The sequence below is a fragment of the Haliotis rubra genome, unplaced genomic scaffold (genome assembly GCF_003918875.1).
Source record: "Haliotis rubra isolate DU_JTF1 unplaced genomic scaffold, ASM391887v1 Scf210, whole genome shotgun sequence".
Taxonomy (NCBI): Eukaryota; Metazoa; Mollusca; class Gastropoda; order Lepetellida; family Haliotidae; genus Haliotis; species Haliotis rubra.
In genome coordinates this window covers 1,441,531-1,458,770 of record NW_025766115.1, presented here as the reverse complement: position 1 = coordinate 1,458,770, position 17,240 = coordinate 1,441,531, and the positions used below count along the sequence as shown (strand labels likewise).

Genomic DNA, 17,240 nt, shown 5'->3' with positions numbered 1-17,240 from the left:
CAATATTCCAGCAATATCATGGTGGGGACACCAGAAATGGGCTTCACACATTGTACCCATGTGGGGAATCAAACCCGGGTATTCAGTGTGACAAGCAAACGCCTTAACCACTAGACTACCCCGCCACCCCAAATATACCTTGTAAGCTCAATGTGAAAATAAATATAAGTTTAAGAAGAGACAATATAATAAGATTATTATATGGTCTCTGGTGTATAGGACTCAAACCTCATAGTAACAAAACACAATGACCTCATGATCTCTGTTAACTTTGAACACTGTTACAGACACACTGTGTAAAGGAAGACAGGAAGACAAATTTACAGTTGTCCTGTCCTCACCGTTAATCCCAGGGTCATTACAAACCGCGAGTGATTTATACCAAGTTTAATCAAAGCAGCAGAGCATCATCACAGCAGCCAGGCATCAGTCCAGCTTCTTCAAACATCCAATATGTGTAATTTTCTTGTCTCTTATCTTCTTTAAGGCTTGGACACGACACTATTCACCCAAGCACTGTTTACTGTTGGGTTTTGCTGGAACACTTGATCCGTTTGGTATTGGTTAGGGATAATGGACTGCAGCTATGTGGCTTAATTAGCATCTTGATCAATGTCGTACTTCCTGGTCCCGCTAATTAAACTCCTTCCTTAAGTAGAATGCTACAGGCTTTGGTGGTTTACTGGTTATTTCAGACGATGTCGTGATCAGTGCTACGAACATGTACAATTTGCGGTGATTCAGTGGGTACGGATGTCAATAATTTACTCATGCACCTACATCGGGCACAGTATCAATACATGTAGGAATCACGATGTCACACTTCACACTTAGGGGTAAAACAACATGCAAACATGGAATACGTTTATCAAGGAACATGTTAAAGCTAGTGATGGACAATGGCCTTGTCTTTCAAATCGCAATATATTGCAATTGTTCCTTCATCATTAATTTGTATTGAACTTGAATAATAAATTACCTGTTTTAAATCATATTTTCATTTTGTTGCAAAGTTTACAAAAGGGACAAGTTCATCTGAAATTGTGAAATTAACAACTATGTCATTTTTTGCAAGATGTTGTGACACATTTTCATCAGTATTTTAGATCAGGGTATACGGGCCTCTGATCGAAAAATGACTAACTAAAACAAAAATGATAACAATAATTTTACTGCAGACCAATCCTTTGGGACATTTCGTGGATTTTTCAACACGTGACAGCACATTCTTCTGCATCATTGCCAAGCATAAAACATCTTTATGATATAATGGAGGAAAAGAAGTCAATAATCTGAATCCTTGACTCAAGTTAATATTACGCTTTTGTTTTCGAGTAATTCATACACAGTTAATATGGCACTTTTCATGTATTGTTTTCAGACCACCAACATTGAAATATTGGCTCTTGTGTTTCTGAACCAACTAACAAGCAATAAAAGCTTGATGGAACAGTGGGAGTGTTTCATGTTATAAATAACCGAATCATGTCACTTCAGTGAAATACCACTGGACGATTTTGGAAGACTTGAAATATACATGTTAAATATCTGTCAGAACTGAAATAACTCCATTTCCCATTTGTTTGTTGTTGTTTTTTCATTACAGTAACGCCAAGAACAAGCTTCATTCTTATCATAATGACAAACCTGCGTTTAATTAAAATTTGGCTGAAGACAATTTTGAAATTAAATTTCCCAAAAGGTACAGGTATATTTCAAATGTGAGTATTGGTTAACAGTGAGGCTGCAGTGTCGTGTATCCTGTGTGATATGTAACAGAATTAGAAGCAGGGTTCTTGACTTTATACCTTTTTAAACAGTATTAAACTCTAAAATAGTTCCCTAGCCTGAGTCAAGAGAGATTAAAGATCAACTAGTGGTGCTTCCTTGCAGACTACCACTTTCACTATCAGGCATGTCTGCAGCAGATAATTTTTGTGGACTAGTGAATCTATCAACTGATTTCTAACCTTGGTTAAGAGTAACAGACTCATGGGTCTCTACATTCAAATGAGTGAGTGAGTGAGTGACTTTCACTGTTACACTGCTTTTAGCAATATTCCACCAGGGGACACCAGAACTGGGATTCAAACATTGTAACCATGTTGGGAATAGAACCTGGGTCTTCAGCATGATGAGCGAATGCTTTAACCACTTGGCTATCCCACTGCCCCTTCATTCAAATACGACTGGAGAAGACCTCAAGGACAATGGGACACTGCAGTCCTGTACATGCAGGCAAAGCAGGTGAGGTGAGGTGAAATTGGATTTAACGTCGTGCTTGAGAATATTTTGCTCATATGACGACGTGCATGCGTGTGTGTGTATGTGCGGCTGCTTGTACTAGCCAAGACTTAAGCTGGTTTTATAGTGCTAGCCCACTGAGATACCATGCCGCAGTGAAGCATGGATACCCCACTCAGACACATTATACTGACTCCGAGCCGACCAGTCCTTGTTGTACCCATTAATGCCGAGCGCCAGGCAGGCACCAACAAGTACCATATTTTAACGTCTTTTGGTATGACGCGGTCTGGGATCGAACCCGCGACCTTCCGCTCTCCAGGCGGACGCTCTAACCACTACACCACGGAGGTGGTCTGCAGGCAAAGCAACATTTGCTGGATACAGACATCTATCATTCATTCTTTAATACAGTGACGTCAACTACCAATTTGAGGTCTTGATCACATGGTTGGGGAAAGTAGGAGTAATTAAGTGAGTAAATGTCTTCTAACTGATCAGGTGTAAAAAATGTCAGGGACACTGAGTAGTTTGTTTGATATTTTATGAAAACATGTGCTCAGTCTTCACAACAAGAAAACCTTCCCAAAATATTCATGATTCTTAACTTTTGTCAGTTCTGTAAGTACATATTATAATCAAACTACTGAAAGCATGCAATGTTTACTCAAGGGACAGTGAGTAAAGTAAACACTGGCCAACAGTTTTCCCTGATACTGTTACTGTAAACATGGTAATGATGACCAATGTCCACTTCTACAAACACTGACCATCCACAGTAACTGTCTGAACACACAAGAGATTTACATCTTCTGCTAACTGTGAAGCATGCTTATGCCATGATTGTGAAGTGAAGTGAGGTGTGACACAGACCAGCCATTAGATACCGGCCACCTGACAGTGATGGACGACTGGCAAACAAGAGACCTTCACTATGCACCAGCTTCTGGTGAGAGACTGCCTCAGTATCTGATCAGGGCAACTCTTGCTGACAACAGTGGGTATACAGTGATGAACGACTGGCAAACAAGAGACCTTCAATATACACAAGCTTCTGGTGAGAGACTGCCACAGTAGCTGATCCGGGGAAAGTCTTGTTGACAACAGTGGGTATACAGTGATGGACGACTGGCAAACATCAACAAGAGACCTTCACTATACACCAGCTTCTGGTGAGAGACTGCCACAGTAGCTGATCAGGGCAACTCTTGTTGACAACAGTGGGTATACAGTGATGGACGGCTAGCAAACATCAACAAGAGACCTTCACTATACACCAGCTTCTGGTGAGAGACTGCCACAGTAGCTGATCAGGGCAAGTCTTGTTGACAACAGTGGGTATACAGTGATGGACGGCTGGTAAACAAGAGACCTTCACTATACACCAGCTTCTGTTTAGAGACTGCCACAGTAGCTGATCAGGGCAAGTCTTGTTGACAACAGTGGGTATACAGTGATGGACGGCTGGCAAACAAGAGACCTTCACTATACACAAGCTTCTGTTTAGAGACTGCCACAGTAGCTGATCAGGGCAAGTCTTGTTGACAACAGTGGGTATACAGTGATGGACGACTGGCAAACATCAACAAGAGACCTTCACTATACACCAGCTTCTGGTGAGAGACTGCCACAGTAGCTGATCAGGGCAACTCTTGTTGACAACAGTGGGTATACAGTGATGGACCCACAAACATCAACAAGAGACCTTCACTATACACCAGCTTCTGGTGAGAGACTGCCACAGTAGCTGATCAGGGCAAGTCTTGTTGACAACAGTGGGTATACAGTGATGGACGGCTGGCAAACAAGAGACCTTCACTATACACAAGCTTCTGTTTAGAGACTGCCACAGTAGCTGATCAGGGCAAGTCTTGTTGACAACAGTGGGTATACAGTGATGGACGGCTGGCAAACATCAACAAGAGACCTTCACTATACACCGCAGCTTCTGGTGAGAGACTGCCACAGTAGCTGATCAGGGCAACTCTTGTTGACAACAGGGTATACAGTGATGGACGGCTGGCAAACAAGAGACCTTCAATATACACCAGCTTCTGGTGAGAGACTGCCACAGTAGCTGATCAGGGCAAGTCTTGTTGACAACAGTGGGTATACAGTGATGGACGGCTGGCAAACATCAACAAGAGACCTTCACTATACACCAGCTTCTGGTGAGAGACTGCCACAGTAGCTGATCAGGGCAAGTCTTGTTGACAACAGTGGGTATACAGTGATGGACGGCTAGCAAACATCAACAAGAGACCTTCACTATACACCAGCTTCTGGTGAGAGACTGCCACAGTAGCTGATCAGGGCAAGTCTTGTTGACAACAGTGGGTATACAGTGATGGACGGCTGGCAAACATCAACAAGAGACCTTCACTATACACCAGCTTCTGGTGAGAGACTGCCACAGTAGCTGATCAGGGCAACTCTTGTTGAAAACAGTGGGTATACAGTGATGGACGGCTGGCAAACATCAACAAGAGACCTTCACTATACACCAGCTTCTGGTGAGAGACTGCCACAGTAGCTGATCAGGGCAAGTCTTGTTGACAACAGTGGGTATACAGTGATGGACGACTGGTAAACAAGAGGCCTTCACTATACACAAGCTTCTGGTGAGAGACTGCCACAGTAGCTGATCAGGGCAACTCTTGTTGACAACAGTGGGTATACAGTGATGGACGGCTGGCAAACATCAACAAGAGACCTTCACTATACACCAGCTTCTGGTGAGAGACTGCCACAGTAGCTGATCAGGGCAACTCTTGTTGACAACAGTGGGTATACAGTGATGGACGACTGGCAAACAAGAGACCTTCACTATACACCAGCTTCTGGTGAGAGACTGCCACAGTAGCTGATCAGGGCAAGTCTTGTTGACAACAGTGGGTATACAGTGATGGACGACTGGCAAACAAGAGACCTTCACTATACACAAGCTTCTGTTTAGAGACTGCCACAGTAGCTGATCAGGGCAACTCTTGTTGACAACAGTGGGTATACAGTGATGGACGGCTGGCAAACATCAACAAGAGACCTTCACTATACACCACCTTCTGGTGAGAGACTGCCACAGTAGCTGATCAGGGCAACTCTTGTTGACAACAGTGGGTATACAGTGATGGACGGCTGGCAAACATCAACAAGAGACCTTCACTATACACCAGCTTCTGGTGAGAGACTGCCACAGTAGCTGATCAGGGCAAGTCTTGTTGACAACAGTGGGTATACAGTGATGGACGACTGGCAAACAAGAGGCCTTCACTATACACCAGCTTCTGGTGAGAGACTGCCACAGTAGCTGATCAGGGCAACTCTTGTTGACAACAGTGGGTATACAGTGATGGACGGCTGGCAAACATCAACAAGAGACCTTCACTATACACCAGCTTCTGGTGAGAGACTGCCACAGTAGCTGATCAGGGCAACTCTTGTTGACAACAGTGGGTATACAGTGATGGACGACTGGCAAACAAGAGACCTTCACTATACACCAGCTTCTGGTGAGAGACTGCCACAGTAGCTGATCAGGGCAAGTCTTGTTGACAACAGTGGGTATACAGTTATGGACGACTGGCAAACATCAACAAGAGACCTTCACTATACACCAGCTTCTGGTGAGAGACTGCCACAGTAGCTGATCAGGGCAACTCTTGTTGACAACAGTGGGTATACAGTGATGGATGGCTAGCAAACATCAACAAAAGACCTTCACTATACACCAGCTTCTGGTGAGAGACTGCCGCAGTAGCTGATCAGGGCAACTCTTGTTGACAACAGTGGGTATACAGTGATGGATGGCTAGCAAACATCAACAAGAGACCTTCACTATACACCAGCTTCTGGTGAGAGACTGCCACAGTAGCTGATCAGGGCAACTCTTGTTGACAACAGTGGGTATACAGTGATGGACGGCTGGCAAACATCAACAAGAGACCTTCACTATACACCAGCTTCTGGTGAGAGACTGCCGCAGTAGCTGATCAGGGCTGATGGACGACTAGCAAACATCAACAAGAGACCTTCACAATACACCAGCTTCTGGTAAGTGACTGCCACAGTAGTTGATCTGGGCAAGTCTTGTTGACAACAGTCAGATGACAGTGTGAGTATACAGATCCTGGATCCCTACCCATGAAGATCCAGGTTAGAATTGGTCTTCAGCAACCCATGCTTGTTGTAAGAGACCACTAACAGGATCGACTGGTCAGGCTCACTGACTTGGTTGACACATGTCATTGTATCCAAGTTGCCTAGATCAATGCTTAATCCCTGGATTATCTGGTCCAGACTCGGCTATTCACAGACTGCTGCCATATTGCTGGACTATTGCTGAGTGTGGCATTAAATACCAACCAGCTATGGATGCCAGTCACAGATCACAGATCCCTGGTTCAGATCAGGAATGCATAGAGGACATTAAGTCCTGGATGTCAGCCAACATGCTGAAACTCTGTGACAGTAAGATGAAGGCAGGCTGGACTTAAACACCAGCTTGGGAAGGTGACAGCTGAGATCATAGCAGTCCTAGATGCCACTATCAATATATCTGACTCCAAGCTCATGGAGTATATAATGATGCCAGCTTATCCATGGAGGCTCAAGTAAACTGTCTGAGTCAAAGCTGTTCCTTCCACTTCTGGGCTGACGGTACAATCCGGCAGCTTCATTCTACCAAAGCCACACATGCACTTGTTTGTGCTCTCATTACGGCTAGACTCAACTATTGCAGCAGCATCCCATCCACCTTCTGTCTTAAGCTCATTGACAAGCTACAGACCGTATAGAACACAGCTGCATGCATCATTAGGAGATCATTAAGATGAGTATATTACACCTGGGCTCAGAGTCTACTCTGGCTACCTGACAGCCCGTCCTCACTTCAACATTCTCTGCTTGACATATAAATCGCTTCATGGACTGACACCTTCTTATCTGCATTTATCCATCCCCATGTGCCAACGAGTGACTTCCAGTCATAAACATCACTTGCCTGTTCCACCTCATTTAGTGATGGGGTAGCCAAGTAGATAAAGCTTTTTCTTGTCATACTGAAGACTGGGTTCCACTCCCAACATGGGTACAATGTGTGAATGTGTTTCCCCCATCATGGTATTCCTGGAGTATTGCTAAAAGTGGCATAAAACCACACTTACTTACTCACTCACTCACTCATTTAATCACTGAAGTCATGGTCCAGTACAGCTCCTGTTTCATGGAATAATCTTCCACACAGCACAACAGACACTGACAATGTCAGGGGTTCAAATTTTTAAAAAGCCACTTGCCACAGGGCAAGTGACTTTAAGAAAGTAACTTGTCCTGACTAATTTTCCACTTGCCCTGATTTTATGACATAATTATGATGATGTAATGATGAAAGAATCAATCAACATGGTATTTGATGTTAATGTCTACTGGACTATTTATTGAAAAGTGATAAATAACAAAGAAAGATAACTCTACTTTATTATCACAGTGTTCACGAATAGCGTCTGACCCTCTGACAAATCGGGCAGATTTGCCAACGGTCCGATAGAAGTCTACAACCCGCCGGCCCCAGTGTCTGACTATATTTCACAATGACTTTGACTGAAGTTGTTTTATGTGACATGTGACACTTGTTTGTTATCATTGGGAAAATTTAATAGCTACATTTTGAGCAGATATGAAATTAAATCCAAGTTTATTTGCAGTTTGAAACCATAAGTGGAAATTATCTAGTAGCCCACAGACAAGTAAGATACCATTATTTGATTGCCCGAAATGAAAAATTGACTTGTCCCAGGCATCGGGCGATGGGATTTTTGAACCCCTGAATGTGGACACACTCTAATCCAGACTTTAACAATGTCTGTGTATTACACCCTGTAACTACTGTTGTTTCCCTCATCTAATATATTGGACATAAGTTCACTGTGCAGCCCCTTGCACAAACTGAGCAAGCACTAGAAAGTGGAACTGTTGATACATACATATGCATTATTATGTAATGGTTGAAACTGTCCACCTTAGTATTGGTTGTAAATGTAAAACTTTGTGCAAACGTATGAACAGTCTAAATGGAACAAATATCAGAAAGAAAAAAACCTAGAGATATATAAAAAACCTAGAGATATATAAAACACTGGGTAACAATAGTAAACATGACAAGTGAGGTTGAACTTGGTTTTATTTTCTTCGGGCCAAACCAATTTTATTTGTTGTTTTATGGATCCGCTGGTCGTAGTTTATCAAGAATAAGAAAAGAAAGAAAATTTAATTTTCCGCACTCAAAGACTGAATCCTCATGTTTTTATTGGTCAAAAATGTAAACTTACAACAACAAATATTTTTTTATTGGTTTTTTTGCCCCATATACACTTCATAAATTGCCAACAATAAAATACTTTTAGTATTTAAAAGGAATATTACTTTGACTGGTGATTTTTATTTTTTATTTTTTTCCCTCCTGCCTTTAGGTTTTCTAAGGACAAAAATCTATAAAACAAGAAATAAACTTGGTCTGGCCTTATAAAACCTCAAAGTAGGTAATACCATTCAATGTGAAAAGGCTGACGACTTACCTGGATCATATAGAGCTGAGCTATCCTGTACTCCTCCACGCTCATAGGGAGGGAGATCCGGTACTCCTTGATCAACATGGTGGCGGTTGCTGTGTGACCCAGGTGAGAAGACGAGGATGATTCAGGACACCATGGTTGGGCAGCTACTGCTGGATGTACAAGCAATGGACCAGCTTCATCTGTTTTACCTTGTCAACATCTGAAACAAGAAACGTAACACTGAGTGTTTCATCTGGTGAGTGGTGAGCGGTTTTATGCTGCTTTTATCAATATTCCAGCAAAATCATGGTGGGGACACAAGAAATGGCCTTCACACATTGTACCTATGAGGGCAGGGAAATCGAACCTGGGTCTTTGGTGTGACAAGCAAATACTTTATCCAAAAGGTTATCACACCTAGAAGAGACAAAGTGATTTTCCATATTATGAGCAATGTCTCATACCACTGTGTACAATGAAACACAATCACACAAGTCTCAAAAATATTCTTAAAACTTATTCTTATTACCATAACCGACCACAATGAGCAGTACCATTACACCCTGTATACACTGCAAGCTCAACTGTGCTGTGCTGATCACCCCTGGCTGTATTTCCCTGAGACCAGGAACAGACTATTTCTCCCTGTGGTAGTATACACATCGCTATCCAGACACCCTCATATTTATAAAACTGACGTGTGACACATCTTCAGTGATGGTACACGTGTGACACATCTTCAGTGATTGTACAACTCTTACATGTAGTCAATTCCCTTGTGAGTGATTGATTGATTGATTGATTGATTGATTGATTGAGTGAGGGTGAGTGAGGAGTGAGGGTGAGTGAGTGAGTGAGGGTGAGTGAGTGAGTGAGTGGAGGAGTGAGTGAGTGAGAGGGTGAGAGAGGGTGAGTGAGGAGTGAGGTGAGGGTGAGTGAGTGAGTGAGTGAGTGAGTGAGTGAGGATGAGTGAGTGTGAGTGAGTGAGTGAGTGAGTGAGTGAGTGAGTGAGTGAGTGAGTGAGTGAGTGAGAATGAGTGAGGTAAATGCTACTTTGGGTTTGTGAGTGAGTGAGTGGAGTAAATGCCTCTATAGGTTTGGTTGAATGCCATTTTGAACAATATGACATACAAATCACAGCATGTAAGCTTTATGTGGGTGGAAAGCCCAAAGTGATGCAGAAATGTCAAATCCGCCATCTGGCACACCTAAGTGAAGCATTCCTGCACAGCAAACTACTGTAGCCTCTGCTCACAACAGGCACAACGCTGTGCAATCCATGTCACATACTGAGACAAGCTTCACACACATATTCGTGCCATTTGTGTGACTGAGACATTGTTTCTGTATGACTAGGAGACTCCCGTGCATTACACAACTAGTGTTGGAATGTAACAAAGTGGATATTGAGCATGCTGAGGGCTTTGATTGCACTGATAACCAGCCTCAAGCTATTCCTCTTTCAAATCAATAACTACAATCAATGTCATTCAAGACCTATTCTTTGTTGCCCTTTAGAACTCTTTCATGGTGGCATTCAATAATGATTCTTTCAACTCAATAGAACAGAGATTTCAGAGAGTAAAAACATACTCATGAAAAATAATTCTGAGTGCTATTATTAGGAAACAATCATTCGTTATTCTGGTCACGTTGGCAGTACAGGGGACTTTTTTCAGAAACAAGGTCTTTGTGAACTAACTGAGGAAAAAAGAATTTGTAAGTTTAAACATTTGGCTGGGCATGCTGGGCCCACTGATTGATGTTCTGAAGAAAAAGTGGAATGAAAATTTTTTAATATTTTTTTTTATCTTCCTTTAACAGAAAAAATTGTCTTGAGACAGTGACAGAATAAAATTGTGTATCAATCAAAAGCACAAACCCCACCTCCCTCCAGACCCCAGGAACTTTATTTCTGTGCCACAGTCCCACAGTGCCCCTCTAACCCCCTACAACATGACGGTAACTCAGCCATATCACTAGAGTAATCTCAGTGTTGACAGTCACTCGACACAAACAACTGTCAGTATTCATTATCTGAATACAAAAAGATCATGGTTTGACTAAATTTGAAAAACACAACACATTCCTTACAGAACACACTGATGAATGGGAATGTGGGAAAGTCTTGGGGCATTTTGGTGAGTGAGTTTAGTTTGACGCCCCTTTTAGCAATATTCCAGCAATATTACAACGTGGGACACAAGAAATGGGCTTCACACATTGTACCCATGTGGGGAACTGAACCTGGATCTTTGGCGAAACAGGCAAACACTTTAACCACTAGGCTACCCCACCGTCCCTGGTCATTTGAGGCTCAGCACACTTACAACATGTAATACTAAGGCTTAATCTCTATATAAGATTTTGGTAGAAACAACCAACTTCATATTGAAAAGAAGTTTCACGTATTTCGGACCCAGCACTTCCCTTTACAATTAACTGACAAATAAGTGTCATCAAAATTAGTTTCACTGATACTTGAACTTAAATTCAACACGAAGTTGAATTTATCAAAGAATGACCTGTTTGTACAGGTCATTCTTTGATAAATGCAACTTCATGTTTATGATTTTAATATACACCATTTGTCAAGGGCAGTAAATACACAGGTTACGATGAAAACGATGCACGCACCACAGGAGCCATCAGTACTCACTGCAGACTCAACGTGTGATCCCATAGACTTCGCTGATCCCATAGACTTAATCTACCAGTCTTACACAGTGAGTTCTTTCATGATTCTTCTATTTTTTACTTCTTCTAATAGTCAGTGTTTGATGGTGACGATGACAAAAGCCTTACAGATATTAAAACATTACAAAGGTAAGAGAGCCATTTAAACTGCATATTTGTGTAAAATAAGAAAAATAAATCACCAATATTAAAATATTGTATTTGCAGCATACATTTATGAAGAACATTTTTAATAATGTACAAGTATAATAACACATTGTGCAACTACCCAATGCAGCCTTTTCAACTTGCATACCTAATTACTATATATATCTATATATACATGTACTTATCCAGCACAGGCACCACTCATATCTGGCATCTACTGTTGTGAATAGTGTGTACAAAATGCTCAATGTCTTACATATTGTTAATCAGACAATTATATTGCTGTTGTGAAATCATGTGACATGTTACCCATGGAACAGCATATAATTAGAGTGAGTGAGTTTAGTTTTACGCTGCACTCTGCAATATTCCAGTTATATGGCGGCGGTCTGTAAATAATCGAATCTGGACCAGACAATCCAATGATCAACAACATGAGCATCGATCTGTGCAATTGGAACCAATGACATGTGTCAACCAAGTCAGCGAGCCTGACCACCCGATCCCGTTAGTCGCCTCTTACGACAAGCATGGGTTACTGAAGATCAATATTCTAACCCGGACCTTTATGGGTATACAAATTAGAAGTCAAACAGTATTTAAGCATGATTATTCTTAAAATGTTAACAAAATACCCACAGACCGATCACAAGGGAGGGAGTAAAAATATACTGAAGTCTAAAAAACCCCAACCCTATCAACACCTCATGTAAATAATACCTGGTGAGTCAATACTCCACAGCTCAAAACATTATCAGGAACACTGTCAGACATAAACAGAAAACATGGCATAAAAACTGCATCCCTAGTCCCTTGTATCACTTGGACATAAATAATGATATGAAATATCTCTTCTTTAGAACTTACTGTACTCTTACTTCACAGAAATCACCAATCTGTCTATCCACTTGCTACAAGAGCGGTTTCCCACATCACATTATCATGCTTCAATTTGTTTTATTTCTCACGGATAATTTCTATTTTAGCTATTATTTCAAATGTGACACCTTGTGTTCGTGATTACCACTGCAATAAAAATATTTGTCGTGACTGCTTTGCACTTCAGCCATTCCAGATCTCATGTCGCACATTAACATGTCAACCCTCACCTTTATCTGCTGCACTTTCCTTGTACTCGCTGAGGGCAGAGCCCAGGCCCAAACAGTCATGTTGACATTCTGATTACAAGGCCTTAGAACTGCGGTCATTTGATAGTGCTGGTACATTCATTTTATCATCATGATAGGTAACAATTTGTTTTAAATTGCAGACTTCTTAAAAGTGAAACTGTTGCTTTATATATCTTGTTGAAACAGGATTATTAGCTCTTCAAACCTAGACAGACGTTTCAAATTATTTTCCAAATGTTTCTTTTGATCAACAAATCCAAAGCAGTTTATGTTATACATGAACGTTCTCGTTGCTGGCATCTCATCTGAGCCCTTGCCCAACCTCATTTGAGCTAGAATACGCATGACTAATGAAATAAAAACTGTATTATGAGTAAAATATGAAGAAAACAATTCCAGGAAAATCACGCTTATAGCAAAAGTCAGGCTAACATTCAGTCCCAGAAATAAGGTTATCTAACTGTAAAATATATCCACAAAATAAACAGTAACATTCAAATGGAACCTAGAGCAATTCTAATTCAGCCTACAGGTGAAACAATCTTGACTTGCCAAATCATTATGGACTTGAGAAGGATTCCTTTTTTAGCATATTCTATACTTTGTAGGAGTCAGACAAAGCAATAGCCTACGTACCACTTGTTCACTGTTGACAACTGATCAGGGTTATCACTGTCCTCTTGACTAAGTGGTACCTGTAGTTTCTCACCAACTGTAGCTGTAGCTAGTGATCACCACTGCTAGATAATGGCCATGTTACCTGTGGGAGATTCCAGGTAAGAACAGCCCAACAGGTCGGGTCATCAGATTGATGACTTGACTGATCTCATCTTATGCATTATTGTATCAAATTGCGTCATGTCAACATCGGGAATGTAAGTCACAGTGTTCACCAATAGTGTCTGACCCTCTGACAAATCTGGCAGATTTGCCAACGGTCAGATAGAAGTCTACAAACCGCCAGCCCCATTGTCTGAGTGTATGCTTCACAATGACTTTGACTGAGTTGTTATATGTTATATGTGACATGTGACACTTGTTTGCTGTTTATAAATCTTATGTTTGTTAATAATTTCAATGCCAATTATAAGAAATGATAAATCTGAAATGTGTGCTTAATATTATTCTATGGGTCCTGTTAAGTTTCAATGGTTCAGACAGACATCTGAAACTTTACAGGACCCAATGTCCTGTTACTTTGAAACACCATTCGTGAACACTGAAGTCACTGTTTCTATTTCGCTAAACCTCACAGAGCTCAAAGCTGGCCCTATTGCCAGCAGCTATTTTCCAGATATATCACTGTAAATAACTAATTTGCTCCGGACAGTCCACACAATAGGGTTAAGTTGACATTCCATCAACCAAATCACACAGCCTAAACACCTGATCCACTAAATGGCTTTTCATGGCCACTGTATGCTGCTGTTCTCTGTTCGCAACCTGGAATCCCACAAAGTTTTAATGACTGTGGCAGTAATACTACTAATAATAATGAGAATAGAATATAGTGTAATAAAGCAAGCGTCCTCGTACTTTAACTATAATAGTTCAGGGCAAAAGGCTTTATCACACTATACATGGTGGTAGAGCAAACTGTATTTCTTAAATCCAGATCTTCCTATGGTTCAGGAATCTCCTACTTGACAGGGGCTCCTTTTCAAAGTAAATGTTGCGTTTGTATCAAAAACATATATTTTCAGAAACTAAGAGTTCGTCTAATCCCAAACTAGTGAATAAGGAGAAACCAACAGAAAAATACCTTCAACACTTCAAATTTTAAGAAAGATTCTATTTTCTAACATTAACATTATTGGTAAAACAAGAAATCTCTTTCAAATGTGATTCAAAACAAAAAAATTACTTTATCCACTTTCAATTTGTTTGATAAAAATATGACTTAATACAAAAATAATCTCAAGATGGGAAAACCTCCAAGTGTAGCAGAACCATGTAACTCTTGAACCAATTTCCAATTTATCAGTCATATTGATGAAGCTAGATTATTCCTCCATCAAATATCCCCTACAGGCAGCTGAATCAACCTAATTCAGCCAATCTCAAGGCACACTAATCACCCAAGGAAGCCTAATATCTTGATGATCATAAGCCATAACAAGTGCAGGTTCTTCCTCACTGGCCAGCAATAGGAAGTTGAAGGATGTGTCTCGGATCACAGGTCAAGGCCCATACCATGCCACCACCGCTGGATTAGACACAAACATTAATCTGTTAGTCCCAAAACAAATTAAAATCTGAAGAGATCATTCTTGTCTTCAAAACCTATTCAAGTCACAAAAAATACTTGTCAAAAATGACCAATGGATGACTAGTTTCACTCATGATGTCTGTCCTAAAGTATCCTGCCTCATTGTTGCTGAGCCCTATTATTTTCCCTTCCACCCACCCCTTCCTGTAATGCCAATTCGGTGAAAGATCAAAGGCACCGACAGTACTTTATCAGATGATAATGTGCACTTTTGCATTACGTCACAATGTATTGGCGTCACTGTGCCATTCTAGTCTGCCCTCTCGTAATCGAACAATTTTGCATTACATCACAATGTAAGCAACGTCACGATGCATGTCAGTTGTCATCGCCTCATACAGCCTCCTACAGTAAACTACTCCGCTGCATCCCGTTTCTTGGTTTGCAGTTGCTTCATGCAGCTAATATCACTGGTGGATTCATTACGTTTATGTTTTCCGATGGTTAAAATGTCTCAATTGGACTCACAAGTTTTCAGCGACACGGTAATGTTCACAATGTTTACATTCCCACAATTCAATCGTGGAATGTCGCTTGACTACTCAGCTTCATCTGGATGTACTGATATAAACTTGCGTTGTTAGTAGAAATGCGAAATTCATATTGCCCCATATGGTTTAAGTTAATCACAGATGTAATTAAAATAATTTAGAGAAGATATTTAATCTGAACGTAAACCGTCTTCAAACTGTTTATCATTTGTTTTTTCCGGTAACGTTCGTCTTAACGTAGGGGGGCAGACACATCAATAGAACAGCGTGCCAGTTAGCCCTGTGCGAGGATTCTTAATTTAGGTCACCGACACTGTCGTTTGTTTTCTGCCTTAGATTAATCGTACTTATCCTTAGAAAGTATTAAATTTGGTGATTTAGAAAGAAATACCAGTTCGTTTACTACCATGTATAGTGTAATAAAGCAAGCGTCCTCGTGCTTTAACTTTATAATAGTTCAGGGCAAAAGGCTTTATCACACTATACATGGTGGTAGAGCAAACTGTATTTCTTAAGTCCAGATCTTCCTATGGTTCAGGAATCTCCTACTTCACAGGGGCTCCTTTTCAAAGTAAATGTTGCGTTTGTATCAAAAACATATATTTTCAGAAACTAAGAGTTAGTCTAATCCCAAACTAGTGAATAAGGAGAAACCAACAGAAAAATACCTTCAACACTTCAAATTTTAAGAAAGATTCTATTTTCTAACATTAACATTATTGGTGAAAACAAGAAATCTCTTTCAAATGTGATTCAAAACAAAAAAAATTACTTTATCCACTTTCAATTTGTTTGATAAAATATGACTTAATACAAAATAATCTCAAGATGGGAAAAACCTCCAAGTGTAGCAGAACCATGTAACTCTTGAACCAATTTCCAATTTATCAGTCATACTGATGAAGCTAGATTATTCCTCCATCAAATATCCCCCTACAGGCAGCGCTGAATCAACCTAATTCAGCCAATCTCAAGGTACACTAATCACCCAAGGGAAGCCTAATATCTTGATGATCATAAGCCATAACAAGTGCAGGTTCTTCCTCACTGGCCAGCAATAGGAAGTTATGCAGGTGCTTCATCATAGCAACAACCAAAATGAAGGATGTGTCTCGACGTGATCACAGGCCGGCGTCCATCCCATGTCTGCAGCACTGACAGTAATTATTCTCATTGGGAATAATTAATTTCCTAGTTTATCAAAATTTGTGAAAACATAAACATTCTTTTTAAAAATCAATTTTGTACAAAACCTGATTTTTCTCATTTTGTAATCCTTGATAAATCCCTGCAGATGATTCAGACTTGAACAGGACAGTGTAGAACTCTACCATGGTATTCAACCTACGTATATTGGATGCTTACTGTTTGGCTCGTCTAGAACTGAATGTCAGATATATCTGTTACTTATATACGGGTTAGAACTAGTCCCTAGTTGGTCCAAACTATCAGTAGTATGTCTGGCTTTGTGTTAGATAGTATTTGCAACTAGATTTACATACATTTGGTGAATGTAGTGATAAAGCTTTTTCATAAGAGTTTTGCATCAACTGATCCCTGATGAAGTATGAGTGAGTGAGTGAGTGAGTGTGGTTTTACGCCACTTTTAGCAATATTCCAGCAATATCACGGCGGGGGACACCAGAAATGGGCTTCACATATTGTACCCATGTGGGGAATCAAACCCAGGCCTTCAGCATGACGAGCCAAC

The 17,240-nt window shown here is 40.7% G+C and overlaps 1 protein-coding gene across 1 annotated transcript in view; it reads right to left on the bottom strand.

The window, feature by feature from the left end:
• LOC124276638 (protein retinal degeneration B-like) overlaps window positions 1-17,240 on the bottom strand; it is a 142,086-nt gene that overhangs the window by 77,366 nt on the left and 47,480 nt on the right. The window contains 1 exon segment of the mRNA XM_046712302.1: window positions 8,817-9,015. Within this exon segment, the coding sequence (XP_046568258.1) occupies window positions 8,817-8,894 (78 nt within the window). The 5' untranslated portion in view covers window positions 8,895-9,015.